Genomic DNA, 17596 nt, shown 5'->3' on the forward strand with positions numbered 1-17596 from the left:
CTCTTTATTCTATCATTCAAATTTAAAACATCATTGTTTTCTGTTTCTATTTTAAAAAGTACTTTAAAGTAAATACCATGCACCCAATAGTCGTTATATGTTAAATTCAGTGTGCTGAGAGTTAAAAAGCAACAACTGCAGGGGGAACACGGGTCACAGATCGATAGACGTGGCGAGTCCATGAGCTGAAGGGGTTTTAAACAGCAGGGATTACAACTAAAAGGTTGTATGTAAAGCCCCAGGAGCACATTCATTGTTTTCAAAAAGTGAAATGAAAGAAATGCTTAATGAGAGTCGAGTTAGTCACAGGCGAGTAAATCTGCGGCTGTCCAGGACTTTGGCTCTCTATTAAACGGGATCCAGTATTAGCTGTCACTCTTTATGGGTCTAGTTATGGTAAAGAACTAAATATAAATAGCCAACCCACAGTTATTGGGAGTTACTGGAGATCACAGAATGGCAGAAAACTAATTAAAATAAAAAAAGTAAATTTTTACTTCTCTGTAACATCTCATTGCCATTCTATCCTAATACTATATGATATACTATAAGCTGGCATTTTAAATACAATGAGTCTATCCCTAATGCTGTATGATAACGATCAACGAAATGTAATGAATCCAACAGCATAACACACACTTTGCCCTTCACACACATCGCTGTGACAGACGGCGGCTGAGGATTACGTTGTGTGTCATTACATCTCATCCTGCGACGGGCTTCGTTTCTCTTCCCGTATGCGCTCCATACGATGTGCAGCCGGCAAAATCCTGGCTTTATTTTCTTGTTGACGTTACACTTTCCATAAGCACTCGTGCAAAGCTGTGCTCATCAACTCAGAAGATGGAGGATTCATCAAAGAGATGATTGTTATCGAATCCTGTGGGCGCTGATCGTGTCATTTCAGGGACGTGTAAAGTATCAGGAGCTGAATGAAGCTTTCAGTGTCGAGGTTGAATGCTTTTCAAGAGTGTGTCCGCAGTAGTTTGGCCAAAGCAGAGTGTATAACGCTGCTCCGAGCGCTGGTCAAAGTTCAACAGGTCACATGACCTTTAAGTGACATACAGAGTAGAGTGACCTTCTTGGTTTAGCTTCCTTTTCGCTCTTTGGAAAATAGTTGTGTTACGGCTCTTGTTTTGCAAGTACACCTGCTTGACTTTAGTCTTTATACCATAGATTGGTTAAATATAGTTTCCCTGTGTGCATGTGCGTGTGTGTGTGTGTGTGTGTGTGTGTGTGTGTGTGTGTGTGTGTGTGTGTGTGAGAGAGAGAGAAAGAGCTGGCCACCTGGGGCCTGTCCTCCTTGGTTTCCGTGGTGATGTCGCAGTGATTAACGCACAGGTATGTTACCAGACAGGAGTCCGGTTCTCTCAAAGCTTTAATAAACACACCGGGGGAACTGGAGGTAAAATGGGGACTGCTGCAAAGCATTGTGGGTACTGAAGCCGTGTGATAGATGACCAGGAAAGTTCAGCCGTTTTCCCTGTTTCTTAAACTTTTATGACAGTATGGTAATAGTCGGCTTGCGACCTTGGAAAACTGCCCCACGTGAGAATCAGATTGTGTAAGTTCAGTGAAAAAACACGTTGTTATTCACTGGTGAAATTAAATGGAGGTGTCGGCAGCAGGAACAAGCTTTCTGGGTATTCTTAGCCAGCGATTAGTCTCTGCATGACGGCTTCTTTCCGCCTTATTTTAAGTTCGACCTGCGAGATAAAGGTCGTCTGAGTTTTTGTGGTGCAAAATCATTTTCTAATTTAGTTTATATTGTTGTATCATGTGTTTAGGCTCTTAGAAATTTGCTGAGACATTAAGACACATTTGTTATCAATTGGTGATAGAATAGCAACATTCTCTTGTTCCCAGTACGACCAGTCTATGCACACGGCCACTGAGCCGCTCCAGCAGGTTGGGGTTGTGGGGTGATGGAGTTATTAAGCGCCTGGCTCGAAGGCACCATATGAGGGTGCTCTTCAGCTTTCCCGTTCCCTGCCAGTCCAGATGGATCTGGTGACCTTCTGGTCACAAGTCGCGAGGCCAGTGCAGCCCCGCGTACTGCCGACTGTAATGAAAACAGGATTTGCAATGTACATATTGGATTTCCTCACTTTCCAATGAAAATGGACTGAAATACAAGTATCTGACATCTCAGCATATGCTCTCAAATTACTTTTACCGGTGACAAAGTCCTCTCGTGGCCATATGAATCATGACTCATGTCTGCTGATGATATTTCTTTCGGAGCCACAAAGTCTGCAGACGCAGTCGTCTAGAACAACTATTAAAAGAAAGTGTTGCCACACAGCTTAAACGTTGGAGGTACATTGTTTTCACAGGAACGCAGTCATTTGAAATATGTCCCGCTGTCTGTTCATCTGCAGCAAATATACTAAAGTAAAGTAAAGTCACAGTTCAGTATCATGTAATGCACTCAATGTTGAACTTTTAATTGATAAACAAGCACAAAGAGCAGAACGCCTGTCTAATGAACAGCAAAACACCAAGGGATTCAAAACTGTCCAAACTGACACCTGCTCCCTTTTTAGAAGCTTAAAGTCTGCTTGCACTTCTGTACAGTATGTATGGATGTATGTATCATGTATGTATGTGTGTATGTATCATGTATGTATGTATCAGGTAACGTATGAATGTATGTACGTGTGTATGTTTGTATCAGGTATGTATGTATCAGATATGTATGTATATCAGTTATGTATGCATGTATGTATCAGGTATGTATGTACGTGTGTATCTGTGTATCAGGTATGTATGTGTGCACTCAAAAAAACGATTCAAGCCCTTCTTAGAGGTGACACATTTAAATATTGTTTGATACATTTAAATACATCAATTACAAAACGAAGATATTTATTTTGAATGGGTGTAACACAAAATGTATGAATACTTTCATTTATTAGATTTATTTAGGTTACACTCACAAAAACGATTCAAGCCCTTCTTCGAGGTGACACATTTAAATATTGTTTGATACATTTAAATAAATCAATTACAAAAATAGATATTTATATTTAATGGGTGGAACACAAAATGTATGAATTCTTTCATTTATTAGATTTATTTAGGTTAGATGGTGTGCATATCAACTCAAAATAAATGTGTTTCATTGAGGACTACCCTTTGCGCATGCGCCAGCTGAAAATCAGTTGTTTACAAGGTGAAGACACTTTCATGGCTGTATGGTGGTGTAGTGGCTAGCACTGTCACCTCACAGCCAGAGGGTCGTGGGTTCAATTCCCAGTCGGGGCGTTCCTTCTGTGTGGAGTTTGCATATTTTCTTACTTAGTTAGTTTATATTTTGAGTTGGACAAACACAAATTAATTTAATTTAATGAATATCGTTATTTTATTTGAGATGTATTTGATACAAATGAGTTGGACTAACTTAATTACATTGTATTGCACTGATGTGCTAAATTTGAGTTGGAGTTGCATATAATTATTGGATGGAAAACCTGCCAACAATTTAATTGAGTTCATCCAATGAGTCATTTCTTTGAGTGTGTATGTGTGTATGTGTATATGTATGTATGTATCTATGTATCAGGTATGTATGTACGTGTGTACGTGTGTATCAGGTATGTATGTGTGTATGTGTGTATGTGTATATGTATATCTATCTATGTATCAGGTATGTATGTGTGTATGTATGTGTGCGTGTATGTATGCGTGTATGCGTGTATGTGTGTATGCGTGTATGTGTGTATGTTTGTATGCGTGTATGTGTGTATGCGTGTATGTGTGTATGTCTGTATGCGTGTATGTGTGTATGTTTGTATGCGTGTATGTTTGTATGCGTGTATGTGTGTATGCGTGTATGTGTGTATGTTTGTATGCGTGTATGTGTGTATGTATCAGGCAGGCAGGCGTAAACGCTGCATGTGTTTGCTGTATCCAGTCGTTTTAACTTTATTCATAGTATCGGCACGGTGGCGGGCCTGGATTCCTCTTCCACTAAGTGAGATTCTCCACTCCCTCTTGACAAAGTCAACTATCCTCTGAACAGGTCAGCCTCTCTCGCAGCCATTTAGCTCAATTATCAGCGAGTGGAGATGAAGCTCTGTGCCGGCGGTGTCTCCTAATGGAGCCTGACGACTGCAGCCACAGAGACCTCCAGTCACATGGCGGGGCACCCAGGAAGAGATGGTGCTGTCGCAGGTTGAAAGCTCCGCTTGGCCTCAGTGTGAACACAGCAACAAAGGCTTAGACGCTGCACACGTCAGAGAGAGGAAGCCCGCACACACATTCACACACAACGTGCATATTCAAGCGGGCCTCATATCCTAGTCAGTCTAATTACATGCTGTGTTTGATGATGAACGTTGGGCCGCGATGAAAGGGTCGCGTGGCGTTCTGTGTGAACGCGTCAGAACACGCGATCTCTCCTCTGCTATTAATCAGAGTGTGACAGCGATGGATTAACGGGCCAACACCTGTGTCTGCTATGTGTGTGTCAGAGGTGGAAAGCAGCTACATTTATCCCAGAAAAGAAATCCTAGTGCAGTGACCGCCGACAACATGGCTGTTTGGTCTCCTGTGTTGCTGCTCATCCGAAGAACTCCACGCTGCGATCCCTTTGGTTCCCGAGCAATACAGCCGCCATGGCATTGTTGCGGAGCAGTGCTTTCGTATACGAGTCATTTGGGTGCAAACACAATCAAAATGTCATCCTTTTTCATTATAATTTCTTTATTTCATATTAAGTTTCTTATTCGTGTTTCTTGGCGCCTGATGATTTTTCTGGTTGAAAACTGCAATCGGTGCATCTCTAGTTTTGAGCACTTTAACTGCTGTGACTATATATTCTGCTGATGATAAGTAAGCAGGACTTAAGTATGATTTTAAAAGGCTTTTAATTATAATTGGTGTATTTTTCTTAAGTTATACATCTCAGTACTTCTTCCACCGCTGGCTCAATGATACTAAAGCTTGATGGTAACTGTTGCATAATACTCTCTGGTGCAGCAGTATCTCAGATAACTGGTGCACACGGCATCATCTCCATCAATAACTCCACATCTCATCATCAAAATCACTGCATCCCTTAATCCAGTGGGCTCATTAGGAGACGCTGACATTGCTCTCTGTACCATCTCTCACTAATGGGGCTCATACATATCCTGTGTGTCTGCGTGTGTTTCTGCATGTGTGTGTCAGTGTTTGTGTGTGTGCATATATGCATGTAGTGCCGTATTTTATATCCTTTTGCCTCTTGATGTTTTATTCTCTCACAAGACTTACAACCATAGGAGGCACAACAAATAGCTGATTCATAAGATTGATCCATTTGATACTAACTGCTATTAGACTTTATAATAAATCACCTCTGGACAGATCCTCCTCAAATAGAATCAACATCAATAACCCTCGCACCGCTTTTCACTTTATATACTTTATACTCACTTCTATACATATGTATATATATATATATGTATATATGTATATATATATATATGTATATATATGTATATACATATATATATATGTATATATATGTGTATATATATGTATATGTATATATATATATAAATAAATATATATATATATGTATATATATGTGTATGTATATGTATATATATACATATATATATGTATATATATGTATATATATATACATATATATATGCTATTTTATATTATTGTATTGTATATATTGGGGATGAATAAAGTATCGATCTATCATTTACTGCCAAGAGAACCGGCACACACGTACAGACACAGATACACACCATACACACAGACACACTTACACAAACAGACACACACACACACAGACACAAACACACACACACAAATACAAACACGCATACACACACAGACACGCACACACACGCAGACACACATACACACGCGCACACGCATCCACGCACACGCACGCACACACACACACACACACACACACACACACTCACACTACATAACGTCTGTGAACTTAGACCCAGCATCAGTTTACCGTCGGGGTTTACCGGCTCTCGATCGTCGTGCACATAAAGAGGCCACAGTGTGTCTGAGCACGATGGCCATTAAACACAGAGAGACGTCCTTCCACTAATTCAATCAGTGATGGATAATCAATACCGGTGCCCGATTCTCTCTTTACAGCCACAGTTGTGAAGACAGAGACGGACCTCGAGACAGCACTTCCAGTTAGAGTTGTCATGTTACATCTCCTCTGGTGTGCCGGAGAGGAGATGAGGATTAATTAACTCTTTTCATTCTCTCTGTGTCCTTTGTCAAGCTTTTTTCTGTTCGTCTTGCCCTCACATTCATCGTGTCTGTTTTCTGTCTGTTGATGAATCTCATGTCAGCTCCTCTGCCCTCTGTCTTCTTTTCTTTCCCACTGAGCCACAGCTTCATTAGTGTTTGTATCAGCGTCAGAAGACAGATTAGTCCCAACAAGTGATGAGATGGATATGGTGAAGCCAATCTTCAGGTCATGATTTTGCTTTAAGGCAGCGGGGATAAGGAGGTTCAGGCACGTGCACAGATAGAGCCCAAGTGGTGCTCAAGCACCAGCCCCTTTGCCCTGGATGAGTAAAGTGCCCTTTTTGCTGGAGAAACATTTTTTTTTATTCATCCGTATTTAAGAATAAAAGTTACTCTCTCTGTCATCAAGTCCCCCCCAAATGTGTTTTATCATCCGGCGGGGCATTTATTTGAGTTCTTGTGAGAATTTCGCCCCGACCCGCTCCGCGGCGCTCACGAGCCCCCCCTCCTCTCCCTCCCCCCGCCGCGCTCCTCCACTTCCTCCTCCGCGCAGGTCTCCTCCCGCCACCAAACGGCTGCACCTCCTTTTCCTCTGACCCGCAGCACCAGACACACAGGTCATGACGCCGGTGTTTGTCCCCTGACGTTGTTTTGTGATCAACCACAACATTAGCGCTGCTGAAAACATGACGTCACAACTGGTCCGACGTTTCCTAAAAAAAAAGGTTTTTAAACTGTGATTTCAAAGCCTCGTCCAGCTGTTTACTGACGTTAGTTATGTTTAGAGAATAGAGAGAGGGAGAGAGAGAAGAAGAGAGAGAGAGAAAAGAGAGAGAGAGGGAGAGAGAAGAGAGGAGAGGAGAGAGAAAAGAGAGAGAGAATTCTTATTCAGTTCTATTTAACGGGCTAGTCTAGGATTTGCATGGCCAGACTGAAAAACAAATCATAAGGCCTCTCTTGTTCAGAGGGCCGGGCCAAATGTGGAGGCGGCCGTATCCGGCCCGCGGGCCTTAGTTTGAGGACCACTGCTCTTGGCTGGTAATTTCCATCATATCAAGGCTTTGAATGCAACTGCAGAAATCTGGATCTGCTTCAAAACTGGAAAGACATCAAGAATGAAGTTCCACAAACCTCTCAAAGGCTGAAAGAAGTTGCAGTAAACTCAGTGAATCAAATGAGGAAATGATGTTGATCTTCTTCGAATGAGAAAACCATGCATTTATGTATTCATTCATTTAGGAAGTAAATTATAGTTATCACTATGGTCCTCTGTTCATTTTTGAATGCCAGATATAAAGTTATTTTGTGAAAATTTGATTGATTGATTGATTGATTGATAAAAGTTGAGACACCTGATCCTAAATCAATACATAGAAAGTTCAAGAATAGAAGAGTGAGGAGCAAAAAGCATAATTTCGCTTGTGTCCATGTAATATTTTTCCTTTTAATTCTGAATCCATACTTTGTTAAATTTGGTTAATCTAATCAAAGTTGTCACTCGAACCAAACTTTAACACCAATTTGAAATGACTGAGAAAAATTACACATGCATCCGACCCCACTACTGCTGATGTCTATCAATATCGCTCATTTTGAAAATGACGTCAGAGGGCAATACGGATCCGTGTCAGACCAGGAGGGCAATACGTGGCTGGCATGACGACCCATTAGCCAATCAGAACACTTGTACTGTTGTTGCTATATAATAATTCATCTTTATTCATAAAGAAAATGTAAGCTAGTGGTCTGATGCTGTCAGAGGAGACGCAGGTCGAGGACAGCTTCATCAGTGTAATGCTGCTTATGCTTCAACTCTGTCAGAATTTTTTTTTAGCATTGGGTGCCCTTTTTTTGGTTTGAGCACCTGCCCCCCAAAATGTCTGTGCACGTGCCTGAGGAGGTTGATGACCGTCATATCTGGGTGATAACGACGAATAATCAACACGAGTCGTCTCTCTCGCTCGCTGTTGAAGAAACAGGCGGGTCTTCTGGCTCCGATGTTTCACTCGGGCTCGGTGGGACTGTATTGTTCATCTTTAATCCATAAAGATTAGATAGTTGTGAAACCTTTGGTGTGTAATATTATCCCACTAATGCACAGTGGGCTGCACAACGTGGAAGAAACCTGGAGGCTTGGAAATGTTCTGAACCTGTGCGCTCCATGAGCAATTTGTGAGTGGGCGCCATCTTCGAGTCCGGTATTCAGTTCCTTGAATCCATCTCGGGGTTCGTCACACAGTTCTTAACTGTAATAGTTTTCCTTTGAAGTTGTTAAAGATAGGGAATAAACACCCAATGGGATGTTTACATCGATGCCAGCAGGTTGTGGCAGGTGAAGCTGTCCTCTCTAAAGGACAGTTGGTGGACATGATCATACACAGACACACACACACACACACACACGCACACACACACACACACACACACGTTGATGAGCCTCATCTCTCATTCTGTTCTGTCTGTTCTCAATCTTTCTTTCCGATTCTAGTCTATTTTCACATCATGTTCACCTGCTTACAAACACTAAATAGATCTCTCTGTGCCTTTCCCTACCTCATACTGACACACACACGCACACACCTACACACACACACACACACACACACACTGATGCGAGCACACTCTTTTAAAGCATCCATTGAGGCAATAGGCAGTGTTTGCCCTTCACCACGGCAGGGCGCACTGAGCAGGCTGTAGGCAGTGGGTGTTTGGACAAGCCTGACAACACTAGTTGTTGTGTAGTTATTGTGTAGTTGTTGTGCGGTCACACTACTACAGTCGGAGAGAATAACCGGGGATCCTCTTGGCTATAAACATCCCCGCATGCTCTTCTCGTTCAGCCAGGCCGCTGAGCTTCGGCCCGAAGGAAAGGAAACATTTCATCATCATCCGCATGGAGATTGCTCCAGTGTTCATCTCTCCATTAGTTGTCTTCTCCTCGGTTGTTGCACTTCGTTTGCGTTTCATGGAGAACGTGCACACACTGAATTGCATTAAGCCGCAGAGTGATTTACTCTCTACGGGTTCTTCTCCACCTCTCCATTGATTGTTTTCTCTCTCTGATGACTTTCAATCTGTCACGTAATTTTCTCTAACCTATTATCACCATAGCAACAGTAGGTGTTCACTTTGTTTGCCCCGAGCACCTCATCACACACACACACACACAAATTATCACGTGCACACACACGCACGCACACAGTATGATGCAGTCTTTTAATCTAATTGTATTTTTTGGGGTTTTCTTCTGTTTGTTCATATTTTATGAATGGTGTAATTCCTCACAGTGATGTCTGGAGACCATTGACTATCATCCAGTGTAAATTGTATTTTTTGTTTATATTATGCTCAAGTGACGTAATACACCTTCTTGCTGCTGGTTTCAAGCTATTACATCGATTGGCAGAAAGAGCGTTGTGCCAGCAAAGGTTTTTTGAGGAAGGAAACACATTCAGGACATCTCAAGGATACCCAGAATGCATCCGGTGAGAAACGCTGGGCGTGAACGTTACGTCTCTTTGTTTAGAAGAAAACTCCACAGGGCCCCTTCCATGCAGATGGTAAAAGCACATTGTACTGTAAGCAAAGTCTTCTTCCTTTTAATTTTCCAGTGGCTCCAGATAAATGCAGTGTGCTGCTTGGGGACCCTCCAGTGGGCAGGACGCTTGACAATAAGGTCTCTCAACCTCATACAGACTGAAACATGCTTTTGCCTATGAAGCATTGTATGAGTACATGACACTTTGTCTATGTAGCCACCAACCAAATGTGTATGAAGCAGACATGAAGGAAGATTTGGAGCCTTTTAACCAATTAACCCCAAACATGAGTCACATCAGCCTCTTTGCTCCTCACCATCACTTCTCATGGCGATCATGTCCAATAAGTAATGAGGTAATGCCTCTAACAGCAATGCATCTGTCAATGCCTCTGAACTCCATTTGACTCATTGTCACTCGGCTCTCATCACCGACCTCTTCCTCTTCGTCTGCTTGATATGGCCCTCGTTACGCTCTGAGGAATTTGGCAGCATCGTCATCATCTCGCCTCGCTGGAACCGACCTCCCTCCTGGATTCTCCTCGGCAGCTCTGTGTCCGTTAGTGTCGGCGGATTGTCCGCCAGCATCTTTCCCCAGCACAGCATGGCGTCCAGCTTTTAAATGGCTGAGAGGATATTTGATGGATACAGGCTGAAACGATGACTGAGCAAGTCGGCACTACATAATTGATGAGTTCATCTCCATTACTAACCTGTTGTGGATTGTACACGATTCCCTGTCTGGTGGTGATTGGTGAGTCATGTGTTCATTGTTCTGGAAACACGCGTAGTGCCAACAACAGTAAAGACATCGGATAAACAAACCTAGAGGGAAAGCACTGTAGTGAGCATCTCAGTGAACTGGCAGAGACGACAACTCACAGACATGTTACCCATGAAGGGATTACTGAATGATGTTACCGTAACCAGGGGCCAGAGGGCCCCGATCCACAACCTCTGTGTGGTGAAACTGTTATGAACATGTATTTGTTGTAAAAAGGGCCACTGTACATAATGAAACCATGCAACATGATTTCCATGGTGACAAAGAAATTATCAGATTTCTTCTCTGCTGGAAGAAATCAAAAGCGTCTAGAACTGTGTACTCACCGTATTTCATTGTGGCAGCGTGGGCCTCGATGAAAGCGGCCAAGAGTGCTCCTCTTCAAGTGTTTGCACATTTAAATATTATGCATATTCGTTTTCTGGTTGATACGCAATCAAAACAAAGAAAGGACTTGTGGACAAAAGTCCATTGAATTCAAACAGAGTATAACGAGAGAGGAGCACTCACATGTTTTTTCTTCTTCTTCTTTTGGCAGAGCCTGAAGCGTTTTGGGCCTCGTAAAAATAATGAGGCTTTTTAATTGCAGATAATGCTGCAGGAAAGAGACGCTTTTGCAGAGAGAGCTTTTGGTTCAACTGAATTGTTATTTTGGAGGTTATTATTTGGGTTGTCTTAGTATATCATAATCTCTCTGGACTTTGAGGGCAAGGAGAGAGATCATTTTTGGACCGTTTGTGTGTGTGTGTGTGTGTGAGCAATTGTTCAGTTTGTGTGCATATGCATGTACCCTTCTGAGATTGCCGGAAGGATGGAAGAAATGCACGCATACGGGCAAACACACGCTGCTATTTCAATTTCACCCATGAGGAGGAGAGCACAGACAGAGACACAATGACGCAGAGAAGAAGGAAGAAAACATATAGACGGAGACCTCTGAGGATGCTTCCACACACACACACAGAGAGAGAGAGAAATAGAGAGAGAGAAGAGAGAGAAAGAGAGAAAAAAGGGTTTGGCATGAAGTGACAAACATCCAGAGTTCAATATCCAGAGACTTGAAGGGGAAGGGAGTCAATAAGAGGGCTAATAGAGAGAAACAATAGAGATCAGGGAGATCCTCTGAGTCCCTGGTCTTTTTTAGGATACATTCAAACTTCCCACAGTTGAAAAGAATGCAGCCAGGAGGCGAACATGTTTGGGAGGGAAACCCAAGAGAGAGACGACTGAGCCATTTGTTTTGTTTTGTTTTTCTGAAGAAAATCCTCCAGGAAAGGCCGTAGGAAAGGAGTAAAAATAGGCGAGCTAAGTACATATTAATTAATCTTTTCAGGGGTCCTCTCACTCATTTCACTGCCAATCACACCACCCAACATCTCCCTTCTCTCTCATACACAGACATTCTCTCTGCGTCTCTTTCTCCGTCTTCTTCTGTCGTCACGTATGTGCTCAGGGAAAAAGGGCACTTTTCAATGACATGTGCCCACTTACTTAGTCAGTGGCCTGTATAATTACACATGCAGCCATTCTGACACATTTCATTGTGATGGAGGCGACTCTGATGGGGGTTTATCCACCGTCATTTGTTGGGCTTTAATTACGACTGCAATGCTTGTTTTGTGGTGATTGCATATATTAGCTAACCTCCATTATCACAATATTGACTGGAGAATATATTAATCGATTTTAAACTAATTAAACTTGAATGACATTGTGGTAAAGAACAGATTATACTTGTGACATTCCTTTCCCGTTTCTGTTTCTTGGAGCATCAATCCCCATTTGCTCATTTACTTTGCCCAGATGTTCAGGCCGAGATAAAAAGTTTCTGGTGCTGTACAATCACTATATGGTGTGTTTTTGTGCCTTAATAATACTTGAAAATGCTGTATGTCCTGAGGGTATTGAACCCAGAGATCAGAGCATATAAACTTGGGGTCAGAGCATAGAACCCTGAGATCAGAGAATCCTGAGATAGAACATTGAGGTCTAAGCATAAAACCCTAAGATCAGTGAACTCTGATAACTCTGATATTTCTTTCTGTTTCTCTTTGCGAAAGTCTATGACATCATGGATATGATGCGTCATGCAGCTAAAACATACTGAGAAATGAAATTGAAATAATGTTATGTGTCTTAATGAGGCAAAACAATCTGGATCTTTGGAACCGATTTGCAATCATTTATTCCAATCATTTCTGACCGAGACATTTCTAAGTCGAGTGATCAACAGATGTTGTAAGAACGGTACATTTGTATTCACCAGATAGAAATGTTGCAATTTAGCGTCCTTTTCTTTTTCTAAAACATTACAGTCAGACCTTCTGAATATTTATCTGAGGGCTCTGTGGCCTCGAGAAGAAGAATTCCTTAGACTTTGTGTTGTTAAGAGAAACCCAATGCTATGTTGTGTTTTAAGAAAAAAGAAGCACAGTAGGAAAACGTATTTTTACTGAGAACTCACCTCAAATACAAACTTGATACACATAATACTACACAAGAAAGTTTCTGTGAGTTGAGGTACTTCTTATCCCGCTGATGTTCAAGTGTTCATTGTTCAACGCAAACGGAATAGGCATTTCCTCGGAGATTTTCTTTTGAGAGCTAATGGCGTTTTTATATGTTATAATTCTGAATATCTTAGGTTCTTAAGGTCTCTTTGGGGCCCTGATGGTTCCCTCCTTTAAAAATATCATCATTTAATACTATTTTATTTCCCCATCTCTCTATTTGTTCCTTAGGACCCCAGAAGCAAGCACAAGTTCAAGATCCACACATACGGCAGCCCCACCTTCTGTGACCACTGTGGTTCACTGCTGTACGGACTCATCCACCAAGGGATGAAATGTGACAGTGAGTACACACACACCCTGTCTATGTGCATATGTGCGTGTGTGTGTATGTCTGTATGTCTGTGTATGTGTGTGTGTGTGTGTGTGTGTGTGTCTGTGTATGTCTGTGTATGTGTGTGTGTGTGCACCTGTGTCAAATGTGCTGCACTGATCGGCCCTAATGAGAACAGATGGGAATAGACTGGTGCTGAACTCCTCTCAGCCACATCTGCAGCCCAAGCAGAATTCCCTGTCCTGCCATGCCGAGTCCTCTCTGCGCTCCCATTCTTTCCACCCGCACTTATTTTAAACCCCACATTTCTTATTTTTCATTTCACCATTTTTTTTCTCTGTTGCCCCTCACATCCGTTCTCCTTACAGTGTTTATATTTCCTTTTACATTTAGTCCCTCCACATTTATATTGCTTCCCCTCCTGACTCCACGTTATCTCCATCCATCACCCTCCCTCTCTCCTGCTCTTACTCTGTCCATCCATCTGTGGGTCTCTGGTTGCGACCTCGTTGCAGATAGTAATGGGAGCACACCAGAGCAAATTGATGCGAGGAGGCCATCGCAATTACGAGCTGCTTCCCCATCCCTCGTCTGTCCTTGTCTCCAGCACGTCCGCCTGGCAACGGAAAAAGGGGGAGAGAGCAGGAGAAATGGATGGTTGGATGAAAGAGGGCAGGAAGTAGGGGGGGCAAGTCAGAATGTAGAGAGAGGAGGAAGTCAGAATCTAGTGAGAGAATGGAAATCAGGAGGTTGAGAAAAAGTTCGGAGGGAATGAGAGGAAGAGGAGAACTAATGCTTGGTCTCTCTCCTCTCTGGTCCCTCATCTGTTCGGCTTTGTCCAATTGTGTGTGTGTGTGTGTGTGTGTGTTAATGGAAGCTGCAAGTCCACTGAATGGTGATGATCTCATCTGCTTTCAGTGATTATATCATTTATATGTTCATGTGGTGATTACTTGTTGCGGTCTTCTTTAAGGAAAAGCAGCGTCTCTTTTATTTACTGCTTTCACTCATTCCAATTGTTCACTGAAACATCTCCAAAACAACCCGTTGGCTGTAATCGGTCTGCAGCCTTTTGTGAATTTGTGAGTCTACTTGTTGCATGTCATGTTAGTACTTGACAATGTCTAAGAGTATATTCACTATTCTCACTATTATTTGTTTGTGCACCCATTGGAAACATAAATATTGTACAAACATTGTAAGTGTAATCTTCTGTTTTTAGGTTTGTTTTATGACATCTGTCTCTCGGGACTACAGATGAAAAATAGCTTCTTGGCTATAACTGGCACATTTACAGAAATGTTTTTATTAATGTGCACTGTCCCTTATCAAATCAACTAAAGTGAACAACAAACACTGAGACTGATAAACAGAATCAGTCCCAGTGCTTTAAAAAGTTTAAATGTTCAAACTGCTAAATGTGACATTTTAGAAGTTAAAATATGATACTGCTATAGTCACGAAACTCAAGATTAAAAGATCCTAAATTGCTGCAGCACAGAAACCGAGGTCAGCAGACGCCTGCTTTAAACTACTCATGATGAATAATAAGTTACCTGAAGCAATATGGGTAATATATATATTTGTGCAGCCGCAAAACCCACACTTGTTTTGTTTCTGTATTCCTCAAGGCTGAAAACGACAAGAATAAATCTGTATTTGATTTTGTTCGCAATCACCATCGTCATCTGCATCCCTCTTGTCTTCTGTTTCTCTCACATCTCTCCTCAGCAGCAAACTTCCTCCTGGCTGCAGTTTGGTTTTCTTTTGGTTTCCATTACAGACATCCTCATCTATATATTAGAACTGTTATGTTAATTGATTTTAGAGATACTAAAGAAAATTAATCTTTAAAGAAGATAAAATGTTTGCAGAATTGGATATCAAAATTAAAATGAAAGATTCTTTTTTGTTAGTTTTTAGATAATGAATCCTGGCATCTGATTGGCTATCTAGGTATAATTAATCATGTGATCACATGGCAGGCGCTCTAAACCTCTTTACTCCCAAGTTTAAAGTGAAATTATAAAGTAGTCCAATGAATACGGCCCAGGTGTATGCAGATAAAAAAACTACTTTATTTCAAGAATCATTAGGTTCAAGTTTGCTGAGTGTTTTCAAATATATGAAAGAATATGTTTTCAATTTTGTATTCATTCTTTTTTTGTAATTCAAGGCAAAGCTCTTTGTAAAGTGCTGTCTTGTGTTCACTCTTTGTCTTCTGTCATTGAAATCTTTGTTGAATAATACAATTAATTCAAGTTTCATTTCCCTCCAGATTCATTCAACACCAACTACTTTTGCACATTTTCTACCAAAAGCAGATTTCTCCATGTAAAAAGTGCTTCACAAAATTACATTTCAAAAGTTTAAATGCAGCGTAATGTGCAATCTAACACTCACTTCTGTGTATCCAACCTTTTTATTGACACGATTCCCCCTCAAATGCATGGAGTAATAAAACGAGTAATAGAGAGAGGTGCTTTCCCCTCCAGATGAACTCGACTCACCTCTCCTTTCTGTCGGTTTCCAGCCTGCGACATGAACGTGCACAACCAGTGTGTGGTCAACGTGCCAAGCCTGTGTGGGACGGACCACACCGAGCGTCGGGGTCGCCTCTTCCTCAAGATCGAGGTCAGCTTGGACCGGCTACACGTCGCAGGTCGGTCTCTTTCTTTACCAGCAGTAGTGTTGTGTCCTGCGGTACTTTAGCTCAGCTTCGGCTCACTCTCAGAGTGATGTGAGCAAGAGGTTCCCTCATGTGTGTGTGTGTGTGTGTGTGTGTGTGTGCGTGCTTGATTTTCAGACCACTGAAAGAAATCTCTGTTGTAATATTTATAACTTTGGGGTTACAAAGACTTGTGTTCATGAACTGTGTTTACGCTGTGGCCAGACTCTGGCTCTAAGTGGTCGCTCGCTCAGTCACTCAGGGACACTGAGAGGAGGCTGAGGAACTTTTCTGTCAATTGAATTAAACTGCACCAAATGTTTTTTTTTTGGCTGTGAGTGATTTTTGGTTTTGGCAGGACTGAGGGGTGAGGACTGTGACCACCCCCACCACCGCCCTCCTCCGCCTCGACTTTATTGCTCTTATAACCGTACGATCACAGAAGCAACTATTTTAATGTTTTTTTAAGGGAATTATGGTTCCAGCCGTTTTCACCTGAAACCACAGTGAATCTAACTTAATTTCTACTTCATAACTTAACAACTTAAGGCTGAAATCAAACTGTAACTTCACTAGAACATAAAAAACCTCCAGAGAACCTTTAAAAACAATATAGCTTGCATCAACATGAGAAAATGGAAGTCATCGCCGCCTTCATAACCTACGTGTGTGCGTATTTTCAACACCTCCAAATTATCCTGTCAGTCAACAGCAGCTCTTGGAGTGGACAACTCCCCGGCATAAAAAAACCCTTTGGTGGGGAGGGTCACTTCTCTGTCTCACACACAAACACAGGCATGGCGAGACAGTGGCGGTCAGGGAGCAATATGAGTGCTGAGGCCAATAAAGTGTTTTTAAATCAGCGGGGATCAAACAGGAATAACCTCCGGCGACAGCAGGGTTACAATAGCAGATGTGACTGACTTGGAAATATATTGCTTTCATAAACAATGTGTTTAGGAATATCACAGTCAGCTTACAGCATTTGTTCACTCTGCTTTTATGTTACTGTTTTCTTTTTAGTTACAAAGAAGGATGGAAACGAGGCAGAATATGACGGCGGCGGTCTCGTTGACATGGTTACCTAGCAGGCCTTTCAGATTAGGCTGAATAGACACAGCTGAATGTTAATCAATCTAACGGAGGATGTTAGATTGATGTGTGCTATGTTGTCCTTGATTTCCACACGTACACACACCAACACACCCGGCAGCATGCCACTGTGTCGATTCCACAGAACGTACAACAGGAAGCTGTGCAGTGGGGATGGGTACAAGACAGACAATATCCATACCATCATTTCTTAATGTGTGAAATGTAATTCCCGATCAACGTCTCTTTTAGCAAAAGTGACATAAACAACCTGCGGGCAGGAGAGGAGGTTTATTCTGGAGCTTTAAGAAAAGACACACGCGCAAACGACCCTCCATAATCGGCCCACATGCACACACACACACACACACACACACAGGGCATCTGAGGGTCGGGACAAAGGGAGCACACAGCGGTTGACTCAGGGTGAGATTTCCCACTGCTG

General features: G+C 42.1%; 1 protein-coding gene across 2 annotated transcripts in view; it reads left to right on the top strand.

Annotated features, from left to right (window-relative positions):
* The window catches only part of prkcab (protein kinase C, alpha, b), a 95241-nt gene that overhangs the window by 58259 nt on the left and 19386 nt on the right, over nt 1-17596 (top strand). For both annotated transcript variants that reach the window (XM_056407526.1, XM_056407528.1), the window contains exons 4-5: nt 13289-13400; nt 15925-16053. In XM_056407526.1, coding sequence (XP_056263501.1) covers nt 13289-13400; nt 15925-16053 — 241 coding nt within the window. The remainder of the gene's footprint in view (nt 1-13288; nt 13401-15924; nt 16054-17596) is intronic.

Source organism: Pseudoliparis swirei, chromosome 23 (genome assembly GCF_029220125.1).
Source record: "Pseudoliparis swirei isolate HS2019 ecotype Mariana Trench chromosome 23, NWPU_hadal_v1, whole genome shotgun sequence".
Classification (NCBI taxonomy): Eukaryota; Metazoa; Chordata; class Actinopteri; order Perciformes; family Liparidae; genus Pseudoliparis; species Pseudoliparis swirei.